At 39.7% G+C, this 13,791-nt stretch overlaps 1 protein-coding gene across 3 annotated transcripts in view; it reads right to left on the bottom strand.

The window, feature by feature from the left end:
- Positions 1-13,791, bottom strand: part of RIC3 (RIC3 acetylcholine receptor chaperone) — a 55,048-nt gene extending 41,257 nt beyond the window's left edge. The window contains exon 1 of one of the 3 annotated variants that reach the window (XR_010841421.1): positions 13,493-13,676. Coding sequence is in view for 2 of the 3 variants with exons in the window: in XM_059070126.2 (XP_058926109.1) it covers positions 13,493-13,616 (124 nt within the window). In the remaining variant the exon portion in view is untranslated. Of the gene's footprint in view, positions 1-13,492 lie in introns of all 3 variants that reach the window. The other 2 variants (XM_059070126.2, XM_059070127.2) reach the window with 2 other exon arrangements.

The following is a 13,791-nucleotide window of genomic DNA, read 5'->3' as shown; positions in this document are numbered from 1 at the left end:
GAATAAACAACCTAACCCAGTACCTAAAGCAATTAGAGAAAGAACAAAAAAAAAACCCCAAAGTTAGCAGAAGGACAGAAATCATAAAGATCAGATCAGAAATAAATGAAAAAGAAATGAAGGAAACAATAGCAAAGATCAATAAAACTAAAAGCTGGTTCTTTGAGAAGATAAACAAAATTGATAAACCATTAGCCAGACTCATCAAGAAAAAAAGGGAGAAGACTCAAATCAATAGAATTAGAAATGAGAAAGGAGAAGTAACAACTGAGACTGCAGAAATACAAGAGATTACTACAAGCAACTCTATGCCAATAAAATGGACAACCTGGAAGAAATGAACAAATTCTTAGAAATGCACAAACTGCCAAGACTGAAACAGGAAGAAATAGAATATATGAACAGACCAGTCACAAGCACTGAAATTGAAACTGTGATTAAAAATCTTCCAACAAACAAAGCCCAGGACCAGATGGCTTCACAGGCGAATTCTATCAAACATTTAGAGAAGAGCTAACACCTATCCTTCTCAAACTCTTCCAAAAGATAGCAGAGGGAGGAACACTCCCGAACTCATTCTATGAGGCCACCGTCACCCTGATACCAAAACCAGACAAAGATGTCATAAAGAAAGAAAACTGGGCTTCCCTGGTGGCGCGGTGGTTGAGAATCCGCCTGCCAGTGCAGGGGACGTGGGTTCGAGCCCTGGTCCAGGAAGATCCCACATGCCACGGAGCAGTTAAGCCTGTGTGCCACAACTACTGAGCCTGCAAGCCACAACTACTGAGCCTGTGTGCCACAACTAATGAAGCCCACGCACCTAGAGCCCATGCACTGCAACAGAGTAGCCCCCGTTCTCAGCAACTAGAGAAAGCCCGCGCGCAGCAACAAGACCCAACGCAGCCAAAAATAAATGTAAATTTATAAAAAAAAAAGAAAGAAAGAAAGAAAGAAAACTACTGGCCAATAACACTAATGAACATAGATGCAAAAATACTCAACAAAATACTAGCAAACAGAATCCAACAGCACATTAAAAGGATCACACACCATGATCAAGTGGGGTTTATTCCAGGAATGCAAGGATTCTTCAATATACACAAATCAATCAACGTGATACACCATATTAACAAACTGAAGGAGAAAAACCACATGATCATCTCAATAGACACAGAGAAAGCTTTTAACAAAATTCAACACCCATTTATGATAAAAACCCTGCAGAAAGTAGGCACAGAGGGAACTTTCCTCAACATAATAAAGGTCATATATGACAAACCCACAGCCAACATCGTCCTTAATGGTGAAAAACTGAAACCATTTCCTCTAAGATCAGGAACAAGACAAGGTTGCCCATTCTCACCACTCTTACTCAACATAGTTTTGGAAGTTTTAGCCACAACAATCAGAGAAAAGGAAATAAAAGGAATCCAAGTCGGAAAAGAAGAAGTAAAGCTGTCACTGTTTGCAGATGACATGATACTATACATAGAGAATTCTAAAGATGCTACCAGAAAACTACTAGAGCTAATCAATGAATTTGGTAAAGTAGCAGGATACAAAATTAATGTACAGAAATCTCTGGCATTCTTATACACTAATGAATAAAAATCTGAGAGTGAAATTAAGAAAACAATCCCATTTGCCACTGCAACAAAAAGAATAAAATATCTAGGAACAAACCTACCTAAGGAGACAAAAGACCTGTATGCAGAAAATTATAAGACACTGATGAAAGAAATTAAACATGATACAAATAGATGGAGAGATATACCATGTTCTTGGATTAGAAGAATCAACATTGTGAAAATGACTATACTACCCAAAGCAATCTACAGATTCAATGCAATCCCTATCAAACTACCACTGGCATTTTTCACCGAACTAGAACAAAAAATTTCACAATTTGTATGGAAACACAAAAGACCCCGAATAGCCAAAGCAATCTTGAGAACGAAAAACGGAGCTGGAGGAATCAGGCTCCCTCACTTCAGACTATACTACAAAGCTACAGTAATCAAAACAGTATGGTACTAGCACAAACACAGAAATATGGAACAGGATAGAAAGCCCAGAGATAAACCCACACACATATGGTCACCTTATCTTTGATAAAGGATGCAGGAATGTACAGTGGAGAAGGACAGCCTCTTCAATAAGTGGTGCTGGGAAAACTGGACAGCTACATGTAAAAGTATGAGATTAGAACACTTCCGAACACCATACAGAAAAATAAGCTCAAAATGGATTAAAGACCTAAATGTAAGGCCAGAAACTATCAAACTCTCAGAGGAAAACATAGGCAGAACACTCTATAACATAAATCATAGCAAGATCCTTTTTGACCCACCTCCTAGAGAAATAGAAATAAAAACAAAAATAAACAAATGGGACCTAATGAAACTTAGAAGCTTTTGCACAGCAAAAGATACCATAAACAAGACCAAAAGACAACCCTCAAAATGGGAGAAAATATCTGCAAATGAAGCAACTGACAAAGGATTAATCTCCAAAATTTACAAGCAGCTCATGTAGCTCAATAACAAAAAAACAAACAACCCAATCCAAAAATGAGCAGAAGACCTAAATAGACATTTCTCCACAGAAGAAATACAGATTGCCAACAAATACATGAAAGAATGCTCAACATCATTAATCATTAGAGAAATGCAAATCAAAACTACAATGAGATATCATCTCACACTGGTCAGAATGTCCATCATCAAAAAATCTAGGAACAATAAAAGCTGGAGAGGGTGTGGAGAAAAGGGAACACTCTTGTACTGCTGGTGGGAATGTGAATTGGCAAGCCACTATGGAGAACAGTATAGAGGTTCCTTAAAAAACTACAAATAGAACTACCATTCAACCCAGCAATCCCACTACTGGGCATATACCCTGAGAAAACCATAATTCAAAAAGAGTCATATACCAAAAAGTTCATTGCAGCTCTATTTACAATAGCCAGGAGATGGAAGCAACCTAAGTGTCCATCATCAGATGAATGGATAAAGAAGATGTGGCACATATATACAATGGAATATTACTCAGCCATAAAAAGAAACGAAATTGAGTTATTTGTAGTGAGATGGATGGACCTAGAGTCTGTCATACAGAGTGAAGTAAGTCAGAAAGAGAAAGACAAATACCGTATGCTAACACATATATATGGAATCTAAGAAAAAAAAATGTCATGAAGAACCTACGGGTAAGATGGGAATAAAGACACAGACCTACTAGCGAGTGGACTTGAGGATATGGGGAGGGGGAAGGGTAGGCTGTGACAAAGTGAGAGAGTGGCATGGACATATATACACTACCAAACGTAAAATAGATAGCTAGTGGGAAGCAGCCGCATAGCACAGGGAGATCAGCTTGGTGCTTTGTGACCACCTAGAGGGGTTGGATATGGTGGGTGGGAGGGAGGGAGACGTAAGAGGGAAGAGATATGGGAACATATGTATATGTATAACTGATTCACTTTGTTATAAAGCAGAAACTAACACACCATTGCAAAGCAATTTTACTCCAATAAAGATGTTAAAAAAAAAAAAAAAGCTCCTAAAAGAGATCACAGGCAAACATTCTCTGACATAAATAGTACCATTGTTTTCTTAGATCAGTCTCCTAAGGCAGTAGAAATAAAAACAAAAATAAACAAATGGCACCTAATCAAATTTACAAGCTTTTTGCACATCAAAGGAAACCATAAACAAAACAAAAAGACAACCTACAGAATGGGAGAAAATATCTGCAAATGATGCTACTGACAAGGGCTTAATTTCCAAAATATACAAACAGCTCATACAACTTAAACAAAAAAGCAAACAACCCAATTGAAAAATGGGCAAAGACCTAGACATTTCTCCAAAGAAGACATACAAATGGCCAACAGGCACATGAAAAGATGCTTAACATTGCTAATTATTAGAGAAATGCAAATCAAAACTACAATGAGGTAGCGCCTCACACTGGTCAGAATGGCCGTCATTAAAAAGTATACAGGGCTTCCCTGGTGGTGCAGTGGTTAAGAGTCCGCCTGCTGATGCAGGGGACACGAGTTCGTGCCCCGGTCCGGGAAGATTCCACATGCTGCGGAGCGGCTGGGCCTGTTACCCACGGCCACTGAGCCTGTGCTCCACAATGGGAGAGGCCACAACAGTGAGAGGCCTGCATATCACAATAAAATAAAATAAAATAAAGTATACAAATAACAAATGCTGGAGAGGATGTGGAGAAAAGGGAACCCTCCTACACTCTTGGTGGGAATGTAAGTTGGTGTAGCCCCTATGGAAAACAGTATGGAGGTTCCTCAGAAAACTAAAAACAGAATTACCATATGATCCAGAAATCCCACTCCTGGGCACATATCCAGATAAAACTATAATCCAAAAAAGATACATGCACCCCTGTTCATAGCAGCACTATTCACAATAGCCAAGACATGGAAACAACCTAAATGTCCATCAACAGATGAATGGATAAAGAAGATGTGCTACATTTAAGCAATGGAATACTACTCAGCCATAAAAAAGAATGAAATAATGCCATTTGCAGCAGCATGGATGCAACCAGAGATTACCATAATAAGTGAAGTCAGAAAGAAAGACAAACACCATATGATATCACTTATATGTGGAATCTAAAAAATAGGACACAAATGAACTTATCTACAAAACAGAAATAGACTCACAGATATAGAGCACAGACTTGTGGTTGTTGGGGGGGCATGTTGTGGGAGGGATGGAGTGGGAGTGTGGGGTTAGCAGATGCAAACTAGTATATGTAGACTGGATAAACAACAAGGTCCTACAGTATAGCACAGGGAACTATATTCAATCTCCTGTGATACACCATAATGGCAAAGAATATGAAAAAGAATGCATATGTATGTATAACTGAATCACTTTGCTATACAGCAGAAATTAACACAGCATTGTAAATCAACTACAATTTAAAAAAAGAAAGTCCCTCAAAAAAAATAGGTATGGTACACAGTATCAGATTTCAAGTTCAGGTATAATTAATTCTGTATTTGTATTGTCTACCCTGTTTATAAATCCACAGTGATCTCAGACAAACTAGTATTTTTTTCCCCTTTGATTTCAAAGAAAAAGAAAACTGGCCACCAAAACAGACAAAAAACAAAAAAACTCTAACTCCTCATGAATATAATTTACTAGATTCATAATAGTCTATCATATGGATGCACAATTTATGTAACCATAAATAATAGTAATAATAATAGTAATAATAAAATAATAGCTTATAAATGCGAATAGAGGAAACCATGATCCCTGGGAGCCAGCATTCATTAATTCACTCAATTCACTAATTCCTTTATTCATGAATATTGATTTTCTACAATGTGCAGGCCTGGTCTAAAGTTGGAGATACAGCAGTGAACAAAACAAAAATCCTTACCCTCATGGAACCTCCTTTCTAAATGGGAAAAGAGATAATACACAAGATAATGATAAATACTAAAGAGAAAAAATGAAGCAGACCAAGAGGACAGAATGTGTTGGGGGGAAATAAAGATTTTAGCTGGAGTATCCAGAGAAGGCTCAGGAGATGAAGACCTAAAGAAGATAAAGGAAAGGCACACGGCTATCCAAGGAAGAGCATTTTAGGCAGGGGAAACAACAAATGCAAAGGCCCTGAGGTGGGAGCACACCTGCCATGTGCAAGCAACAGTGAGAAGGCCAGCGTGGTCAAAGCAAAATGAGAAAGAGGGAAAGGGAGAAGGAAATGGGGAAGAGGATTAAGTAGGGCCTTGTAGGTCATGTACAGACTTTGTCTTTTCAGCTGAGTGAGTCAGGAAGCCACTGGAGGGTTTTATGGAGGGAGAAACTTATGCTTTAAAAGGATCAGTATGGATGCTATGTTGAGAATAGACTGAAGGGAGAAGGGAGGAAGAAGGTGGACCACAGCCTAAAACAGACAGAATAAGATGGAGTAAAGCAATCAAATGACCAACTTGTTTAATGACTCTACACAAAAGGTTTCAATGAATAGACTGGGGTGACCTGAAGAGCAGTTTCAAATGACTGATAGATTTTTAAAAATAATTTGAATGATGTATCAAGAAGACATGCTAATCAAAAGCAAGGGTGATATTGTGAAAAATAATTATGAGGCAGTCAGAGACATCTGAATGCCGATTGGATATTTAATGACATTAAGGAATTATTGATTTTTTAGGTGTGATAATGATATTGCGGCTATGTTTTAAGAAGAATTCTTATTTTTTAGAGATGTATACAAAATTATTTACGGATGAAATGACCCCAATGTCTGGGATTTGCTTCAAAATAATTGAGTGTATGGGGGGAAAGTAAGTGGGGATATACATGATACAAGATGATGGTTGTTGAAGCAGGGTGATGTGGATTCATCTTGCTACTCTATTTTTGCTTATGTTTGAAAGTGTCTAACAAAAAAGTTTTTTAAAAAAATCAAGAATGGCATATAGCTGAGAAAGATGGTAAAACAAATACACTGAATGGAAAAATAAATATTCTGAAAAAATGTCAAGAGGTTAGAATTCTGGACCAATAGATACAATGCAACAGGGAAAGCTAGAAATTGCTATATTTGGTTCCAAAACATCAAGTGAATGTACAAAATGGACAAAACCTAGATGAGTAGCTCCTATTTAAAAAAAAAGTTTACGATTCTAATATACAGCCAGGTCAACAAGTAAAATGCCAAAAATCTAAAGTAATCCCCAAAATGCATTAATAGAAGTAAAGAATTTTAAAAAGGGGGTTGAGGGGATTGCTCTTCCATAAACTAACTGGCTTACACTTGCTATTGTTTGCCACCTAAGAGGGCTATGTTTAGATACTTGCAACTATGTCATATGAGGAATGGATGAGGCAGCTAGGGATGTCAACTTAGGAAAAAAGATGGAAGAAGGGGATGTGATACTAGTCTGCAAATTCCTGAACTCATCATCTTTCCCCTTTAATCTACTTTGCTTCATTACTATTTTGGTAAAGGGTGTTACATCTATGTATTCACCTAAGCCAATAGACTGAGAAAATTTCAAGATGCCTCCCTCGCTCTCACACTCCACGTCTATTTAAAAATGTCTTTTAAAATTGTTCTCTTCCCTCCTATCCAACGTTGATGCCTCCCCTGCTCCATTTACTCCTTCTTCTTCCTGTACCCCTATTTCCCTTTGGGAATCACTCTCAACTCCACAGTGGTCAATCCGCATATTCTTTCTACCCACAGCACTGCAAATAGCTTAACTCAAGCTATTAAGATGGGAGGATGTGTTAGGTGGAACTACTTGGGAAGAATAGGTGTGGGGGGAAGGGGAGGGGATAAGAGTAAGATGAGAGTGAAGGAAGAGTTCAAAAGAACAGAAACTTTCTTTCTCTGGACAATTAAGTGTGAAGAGGTGATATCTGGAACTGTTGCAACTATTGTTGCTACCCTGAGAGAAAAGTCAACAGAGTCAACTTGAGAAGGAACCCAGAAGTGAAAAGGACACAGAAAATCAGATTGTGAATCTCTAGATCAAACCACACAGGAGGCCAATTCTAACACAGGGTCTTTTCATTTGCACTAATCAATACATTCTCTTTTTGACTTAAGACAGTTCAGCTGAATTTCCTGTGACTTACCATGAGAATCCTAACTGATGAGCCCCAAAACACTGGCTTAATGATGCTCATGTCTCAACTGGACTACTGCGAGAATATTCTCCTTGAAAAAACCCTCACGACAGACTTTATACTTGTTGCCAAGGTGTCCTTTCAGACTGTATGTTTCTCTCCTACTCATAAACTTACAATGGCCTCCTCTACCTTTAGAATCATATTCAAACTCCTTAAGTATGGCAGAAAAAAAAAATCTTTACAATTTGGCCCCAAGTATCATCTCTTACAACTCCAAAGCTACTTCAAGGTTCTGGGTGTTGTTTTTGCTCTGTGTTCCCTCTGCCTGGAATGTTCTTCTTAATCTGGCTAATAAAAACACTTTAGAGGGCTTCCCTGGTGGCGCAGTGGTTGAGAGCCTGCCTGACGATACAGGGGACACAGGTTCGTGCCCCGGTCCGGGAAGATCCCACATGTCACGGAGCGGCTAGGCCAGCAAGCCATGGCCACTGAGTCTGCACGTCCGGAGCCTGTGCTCCACAACGGGAGAGGCCACAACAGTGAGAGGCCTGCGTACCGAAAAAAAGAAAAAAACCCACTTTAGAATTACCTCCTCAATTTAGCCAAGGAATGCAAGTTGGTTTAACATCCCATAATCAATTATGTAATGCATCATATCCACAGAATGTAGGACAAAAACCCCATGATTGCTTCACTAGACACAGAAAAAGCATTTGACAAAATTCAACACCCCTTCATAACAAAAATACTCAACAAACTAGGAACAGAAGGGAACTCCCTCAAAGGGCAACTTAAAAAAAATCCACAGCTAGCATTACCCTTAATGGTATGAAAGCTTTCTTAAGATTAGGAACAATCAAGGATGTTCCCTCTTCACTGCTTCTATTCAACATTGTACTAGAGGTTCTAGCCCAGGCAGTTAGGCAGAAAGAAAGGGAGGGAGGGAGGGAGGGAGGGAGAAAGGAAGGAAGAAAAGGTATGTAGATTGGAAAGAAAGAAGTAAAACAATCTGTTTGCAGAGAACAAGATTATGTATTGGAGCTAATAAACAATTCAGCAAGTTTGCAGAATACAACATTAATACACAAAAACTGTGTTTCTAAAAAATTGTAGCGAACAATTTGAAAATAAAATAAAATAATTCAATTTACAATAACATCAAAAAGAATAAAATACTTAGGAATATATTTAACAAAATAAGACTTGTATACTGAAAACTACAAAGTCCTTTGAAATCAATTAAAGACCTAAATAAATAAAAAGAAATCCTGTGTTCACAGATTGAAAGACTTCATATTGTTCAGATGGCAATACTCTCCAAATTGGTCTACAGATTCCACACAATGAAAATCCCAGCTGGCTTCTGCAGAAATTGATAAGCTGATCCTAAAATGTGTATGGAAATGCTGGGCCACAGGACTCAGAAATTAATCTTGAAAAAAGAACACAGTTGGAAGACTTAATGCTTCATGACCTCAAAACTTAACTACAAAGCTACAGTAATCAAGACAGTGTGGTACTGGCATAAGGACAGGTATATATGATATTTATATCAATGGAACAGAACTGAGAGTCCAGAAATAAACTCTCACACTTACAGTCAATTGAATTTCAACAAGGTTGTCAAAACAATTCAATGTAAACAGAAGAGTGTTTTCAAAAATAATGCTGGGATAAATGTATGTCCACATGAAGTTGGACTTCTACCTCACACCATATATAAAAATTAACTCAAACTGGATCAAAGATTTAAATATAAGAGTAAATACTATAAAACTTGAAAACATGGGCATAAATCTTCATGACCTTGGATCTGGCAATTATTTTTTTAGATATGACACCAAAAGCAGAAGAGAAGAAAATAAGTCAGACTTCATCAAAATTAAAACTTTTCTTAAAAGGACACCATCAAGAAAGTGAAGACAACTTACCAAGTGGAAGAAAATATTTGCAAATCATATATCTGATAATGAACTTGTACCTAAAATACATAAAGAACTCTTACAACAATAAGAAACCCAATTTAAAGATGTGCAAAAGTCTGAATAGACATTTCTCCAAAGAAGATACACAAATAGCCTATAAAAGATGTCAATGTTGTTAGTCATCATGGAAATACCAAAAAAAAAAAAAAAAAAATCACAATAAGATACCACTTCACACCCATTAGGATGGCTATAATCAAAAAGGCAAGAGCTTCCCTGGTGGCGCAGTGGTTGAGAGTCCGCCTGCCCATGCAGGGGATGCAGGTTCATGCCCCGGCCCAGGGGGATCCCACATGCCATGGAGTGGCTGGGCCCGTGAGCCATGGCCGCTGAGCCTGTGAGTCTGGAGCCTGTGGTTTGTGACCGGAGAGGCCACAACAGTGAGAGGCCCGCATACCGCAAAAAAAAAAAAAAAAAAAAAAAAAGGCAAGCAATAACAAATGTCAGTGAGGATATGGAAAAAGTGGAACCTTCACACTAATGGTGGGAATGTAAAATGATGCAGCCACTTTGGAAAACAATCTAGCAGTTCCTCAAAACTGCTCATAGAGTAATCATATGAGCCAGAAATTCCACTCTTAGTTCCAGCCACACTAAAATGCTTACATTTCCCAAATGCATATACCCAAGAGAAACCAAAGCACGTATCCATATAAAAATCTGTACACAGATGTTAATAGCAGTGTTATTCTTAATCATCAAAACCCAAAATGCAGGGCTTCCCCTGGTGGCGCAACGGTTGAGAGTCCGCCTGCCGATGCAGGGGACATGGATTCGTGCCCCGGTCTGGGAAGATCTCACATGCTGCGGAGCGGCTGGGCCCGTGAGCCATGGCCGCTGAGCCTGCACGTCCGGAGCCTGTGCTCTGCAACGGGAGAGGCCACAACAGTGAGAGGCCCACGTACCGCAAAAAAAAAAAAAAAAAAAAAAAAAAATCAAAGTGCCCTTCAACTGATGAATGAATAAAATGTGGATGGAATATTCCACACAATGGAATATTATTCAGCCATAAAAAGTAATGAAGTACTGATAAATGCTACAACATGATGAACCCTGAAAACATGCTATGTAAAAGAAACCAGTCACAAAAGATCACATATTATATGATTCCATTTATATGAAATGCCCATAACAGGCAAATCTATAAAGACAGACAGTAGATTAATGGTTGCCTAGGGCTGAAGGGATTGGGGAGTGTTGAAGGGTGATGGCTAAACAGTATGGGTTTTGGGGGTGGTGAAAATGATGAAATCTTCTAAAAATTGATTGTGCTAATGGTTGCACAACTCTGTGACCATGCTAAAAACCATTCAACCACACACTTTAAATGGATGAATTACATAGTGTGTGATTTATATCTCAAGAAAGCTATTACCAAAAAAACAAAAACAAACAAACAAAAAAAGCTCTCCTCCATGACACCTTTCTTGAGCCACCAATAAAACTGACCATTCTAACATGGGTCTCCCCACTTCCCTGCAAGGACTTGAGTACCTGTAATTGACACTTTTTTGCACTTATTTAATGTCTGTTTCCCTCTACTAAACTGTGGATTCCTCAAGGCAGGGATTTGGCTCATTTTTTCATGGAACTAACAGTATTTATACATTGTGTGTAAACTATGTAAAAGTGTACATCATAAATATTTGCTAAAAGACTAACAGTTGTTATGTGGAAAAGGGACTGTGCTTGTTTCACATATAGGCCAATGGGCAGAAATGGAAGCTACTGATATAACAGCATGAATTTTAGGAATTTTCAAATAATCAGGGCTGTCCCTTTATTCAAAACAGGGGTTTCTGGGTTCTGTGGATTCTCTAAGTTGATTCTCAAATTCTGAATGTATGTATAAAAAGCATGTACATTTTTCCTGGGAAAAAAATCCATAACTTTCATCAGATTCTCAAAGGGGTATATAACCCAATAATGGTTAGGATTCACTGTTTTTAAAATGTCAGTGTACCAGGGCAGGGATTTTAGTTAGCAAATTTCAGTTACTGGAATACATCATTCAAGGTAGGTTTTTGCCTAGATTATACTACTTTGGTAATTAATGCAAAAAGAGAACTCACAATATTAGTATCTTCATAATCTTATTCATTTAAAAGTATTTATTGACTGTCCATTATATGCCAACTGCTGAAGAAATAATAGTAAACAAGACAAAGTGCCTGCCCTCAGGAGCTTACATTCTAGAAGGTGGAGACAAAAAAAAGAGTAAATAAATAAGAAAACGTCGTATCATATAGTAATGCCTTCAACAGAGAAAATAAAACATGATGAAATAGGGAATGAGGGGAGTGTAAAGAGTTATTTTAGCTAGGGTCATCAGGGAAAGTCTCTCTGAGGAGATCACATTTGAGCTGAAACGTGAGCAATGAGAAGGAAGCTGAGGAAAGACACTTCAGGAATGAAGAGAACAGAAAGTGCAAAGATTCTAAGATGAGAACATTGATTATTACCACCTGCGTTCTTAAGAGAAAAAGCCATGTCTAAACGCCTCTCTATACAACATTCAGAAGAGTGTCTCCCACTCACAATGAATAGAACTTATTCAAGATAATTCAGCATAACGAAAATTCACTGTGATGAGACTATTCTAGACAAATCTTTACTGCTTAGGGTCATCGCAAATTTACTCTTCTTCAATGCAGACAATGACATTAGACAAAGTGAGTAAAACCTTTGGGGTTTTGTAATAAAAGAGAAAGAAGCAAAAAAACCACCATGTACTTTTATTTTTTTAAGAAGTCTCTCCCAGGTAGATAGTTTTACAAACAAAGATTATCAAGCAAATTCTATAAACAATTCTGGGTTCGATCTGCTCTCCATCCCTAGAGCTTGGTGCTTTGCATTTGTAGTATTTATTATCTGTGAGATACAAGAGGGTGGAGTTACAGCCAGTGTGTACAAATTAGAGGGAAATGAGTTTCAGTTCAAAAGGAGCGGTCCTTGAGAGTCCACCTGCTGATGCAGGGGACATGGGTTCGTGCCCCGGTCCGGGAAGATCCCACATGCCGCGGAGCTGCTAGGCCCGTGAGCCATGGCCGCTGAGCCTGCGCGTCCGGAGCCTCTGCTCCGCAACGGGAGAGGCCACAACAGTGAGAGGCCCGCGTAACGAAAAAAAAAAAAAAAAAAAAGACCTGTCCAACAATCAACAGGTTGAATATTAGTGGAAGTGTGGAGACTGTAAAAATCATAACTCAAGTTACCGTAACTTCATGACCTACAAAGAACTGTTCCAGTTCCTTCTCCCAGCCTTGGCATCCCTGCCGTGTTATACTCACCCATAAAGCCCCAGAATGCAAACCAAAGAGTGGATTTTTAACCACCACATACATCATGCCAATAACAAAAGATTAACAAATACCTGTTCAGGTAAGGGGAACGCAGAGCTTTGTTCATCTCAGCAATTGAAATTCGTATTATTAAAATCTTCAAGTTATATTTACAAAGGCACAAAAAGAGCCTGAAGCAGTGAGCACCCAACACCAAACTAAAAGTACACAACGAATTAAGGTTAACAGTACCGATTCCAACTATTTCATTCAAATGCACGACAGAAAGCATACGGAAGCCCTGAAGAGGGGAATCCAAGAGGGAGCCCTCCTGACTCAGAGCACCTGAGCAGACAGTGACTAGCTGCATTAGGCCAGTGAGGGGAAGGGGCTGCCAGCAACCGGGGAGTGTGCCCAGGCTCGTCTGCGTACGCTCCTGGTCCTGCCTGCAGTCTTAGGTCAGGAGGGCCCCGCTCGGGCAGCTGCCCGCTGGTGTCAAAAGAACCCAAGGGCTTGGCACCTCCCACACGCCGCCGGGTCCGCCTTCTCTAGCGGGGACGGAGATTCCCGGGGCCGCCCTCTCTGGAGCACCGCTTACCTTCGGTGAGCGGCGGTGGCTCCTGCCGTTTTCCGCGGGACAAAAAGGCCTTGGGCAGAAGCAGCGACACAGCCAGAACGAGCCCCGAGGCAAGGGCCACTCTCTGCATGGTGGAGTACGCCATGGCCGCCCTCGCTTCAGGTGAGCTCCAACCGGAACCGGAACTGGAACCGCAAAGCCCGCGGCCTCCTTCGACCCCACCGAGGGCTGCGCGAACGGCGACGCGCGAGGGACAAGTGACTAGGCACCTCCGGCTCCGCGGCGGGCGGCTGACCCGCTCCTCCCGCGCGGTCACCAGG

This window comes from Kogia breviceps, chromosome 7, assembly GCF_026419965.1.
Source record: "Kogia breviceps isolate mKogBre1 chromosome 7, mKogBre1 haplotype 1, whole genome shotgun sequence".
Classification (NCBI taxonomy): Eukaryota; Metazoa; Chordata; class Mammalia; order Artiodactyla; family Physeteridae; genus Kogia; species Kogia breviceps.
This window is presented reverse-complemented; position numbering and strand designations above follow the sequence as displayed.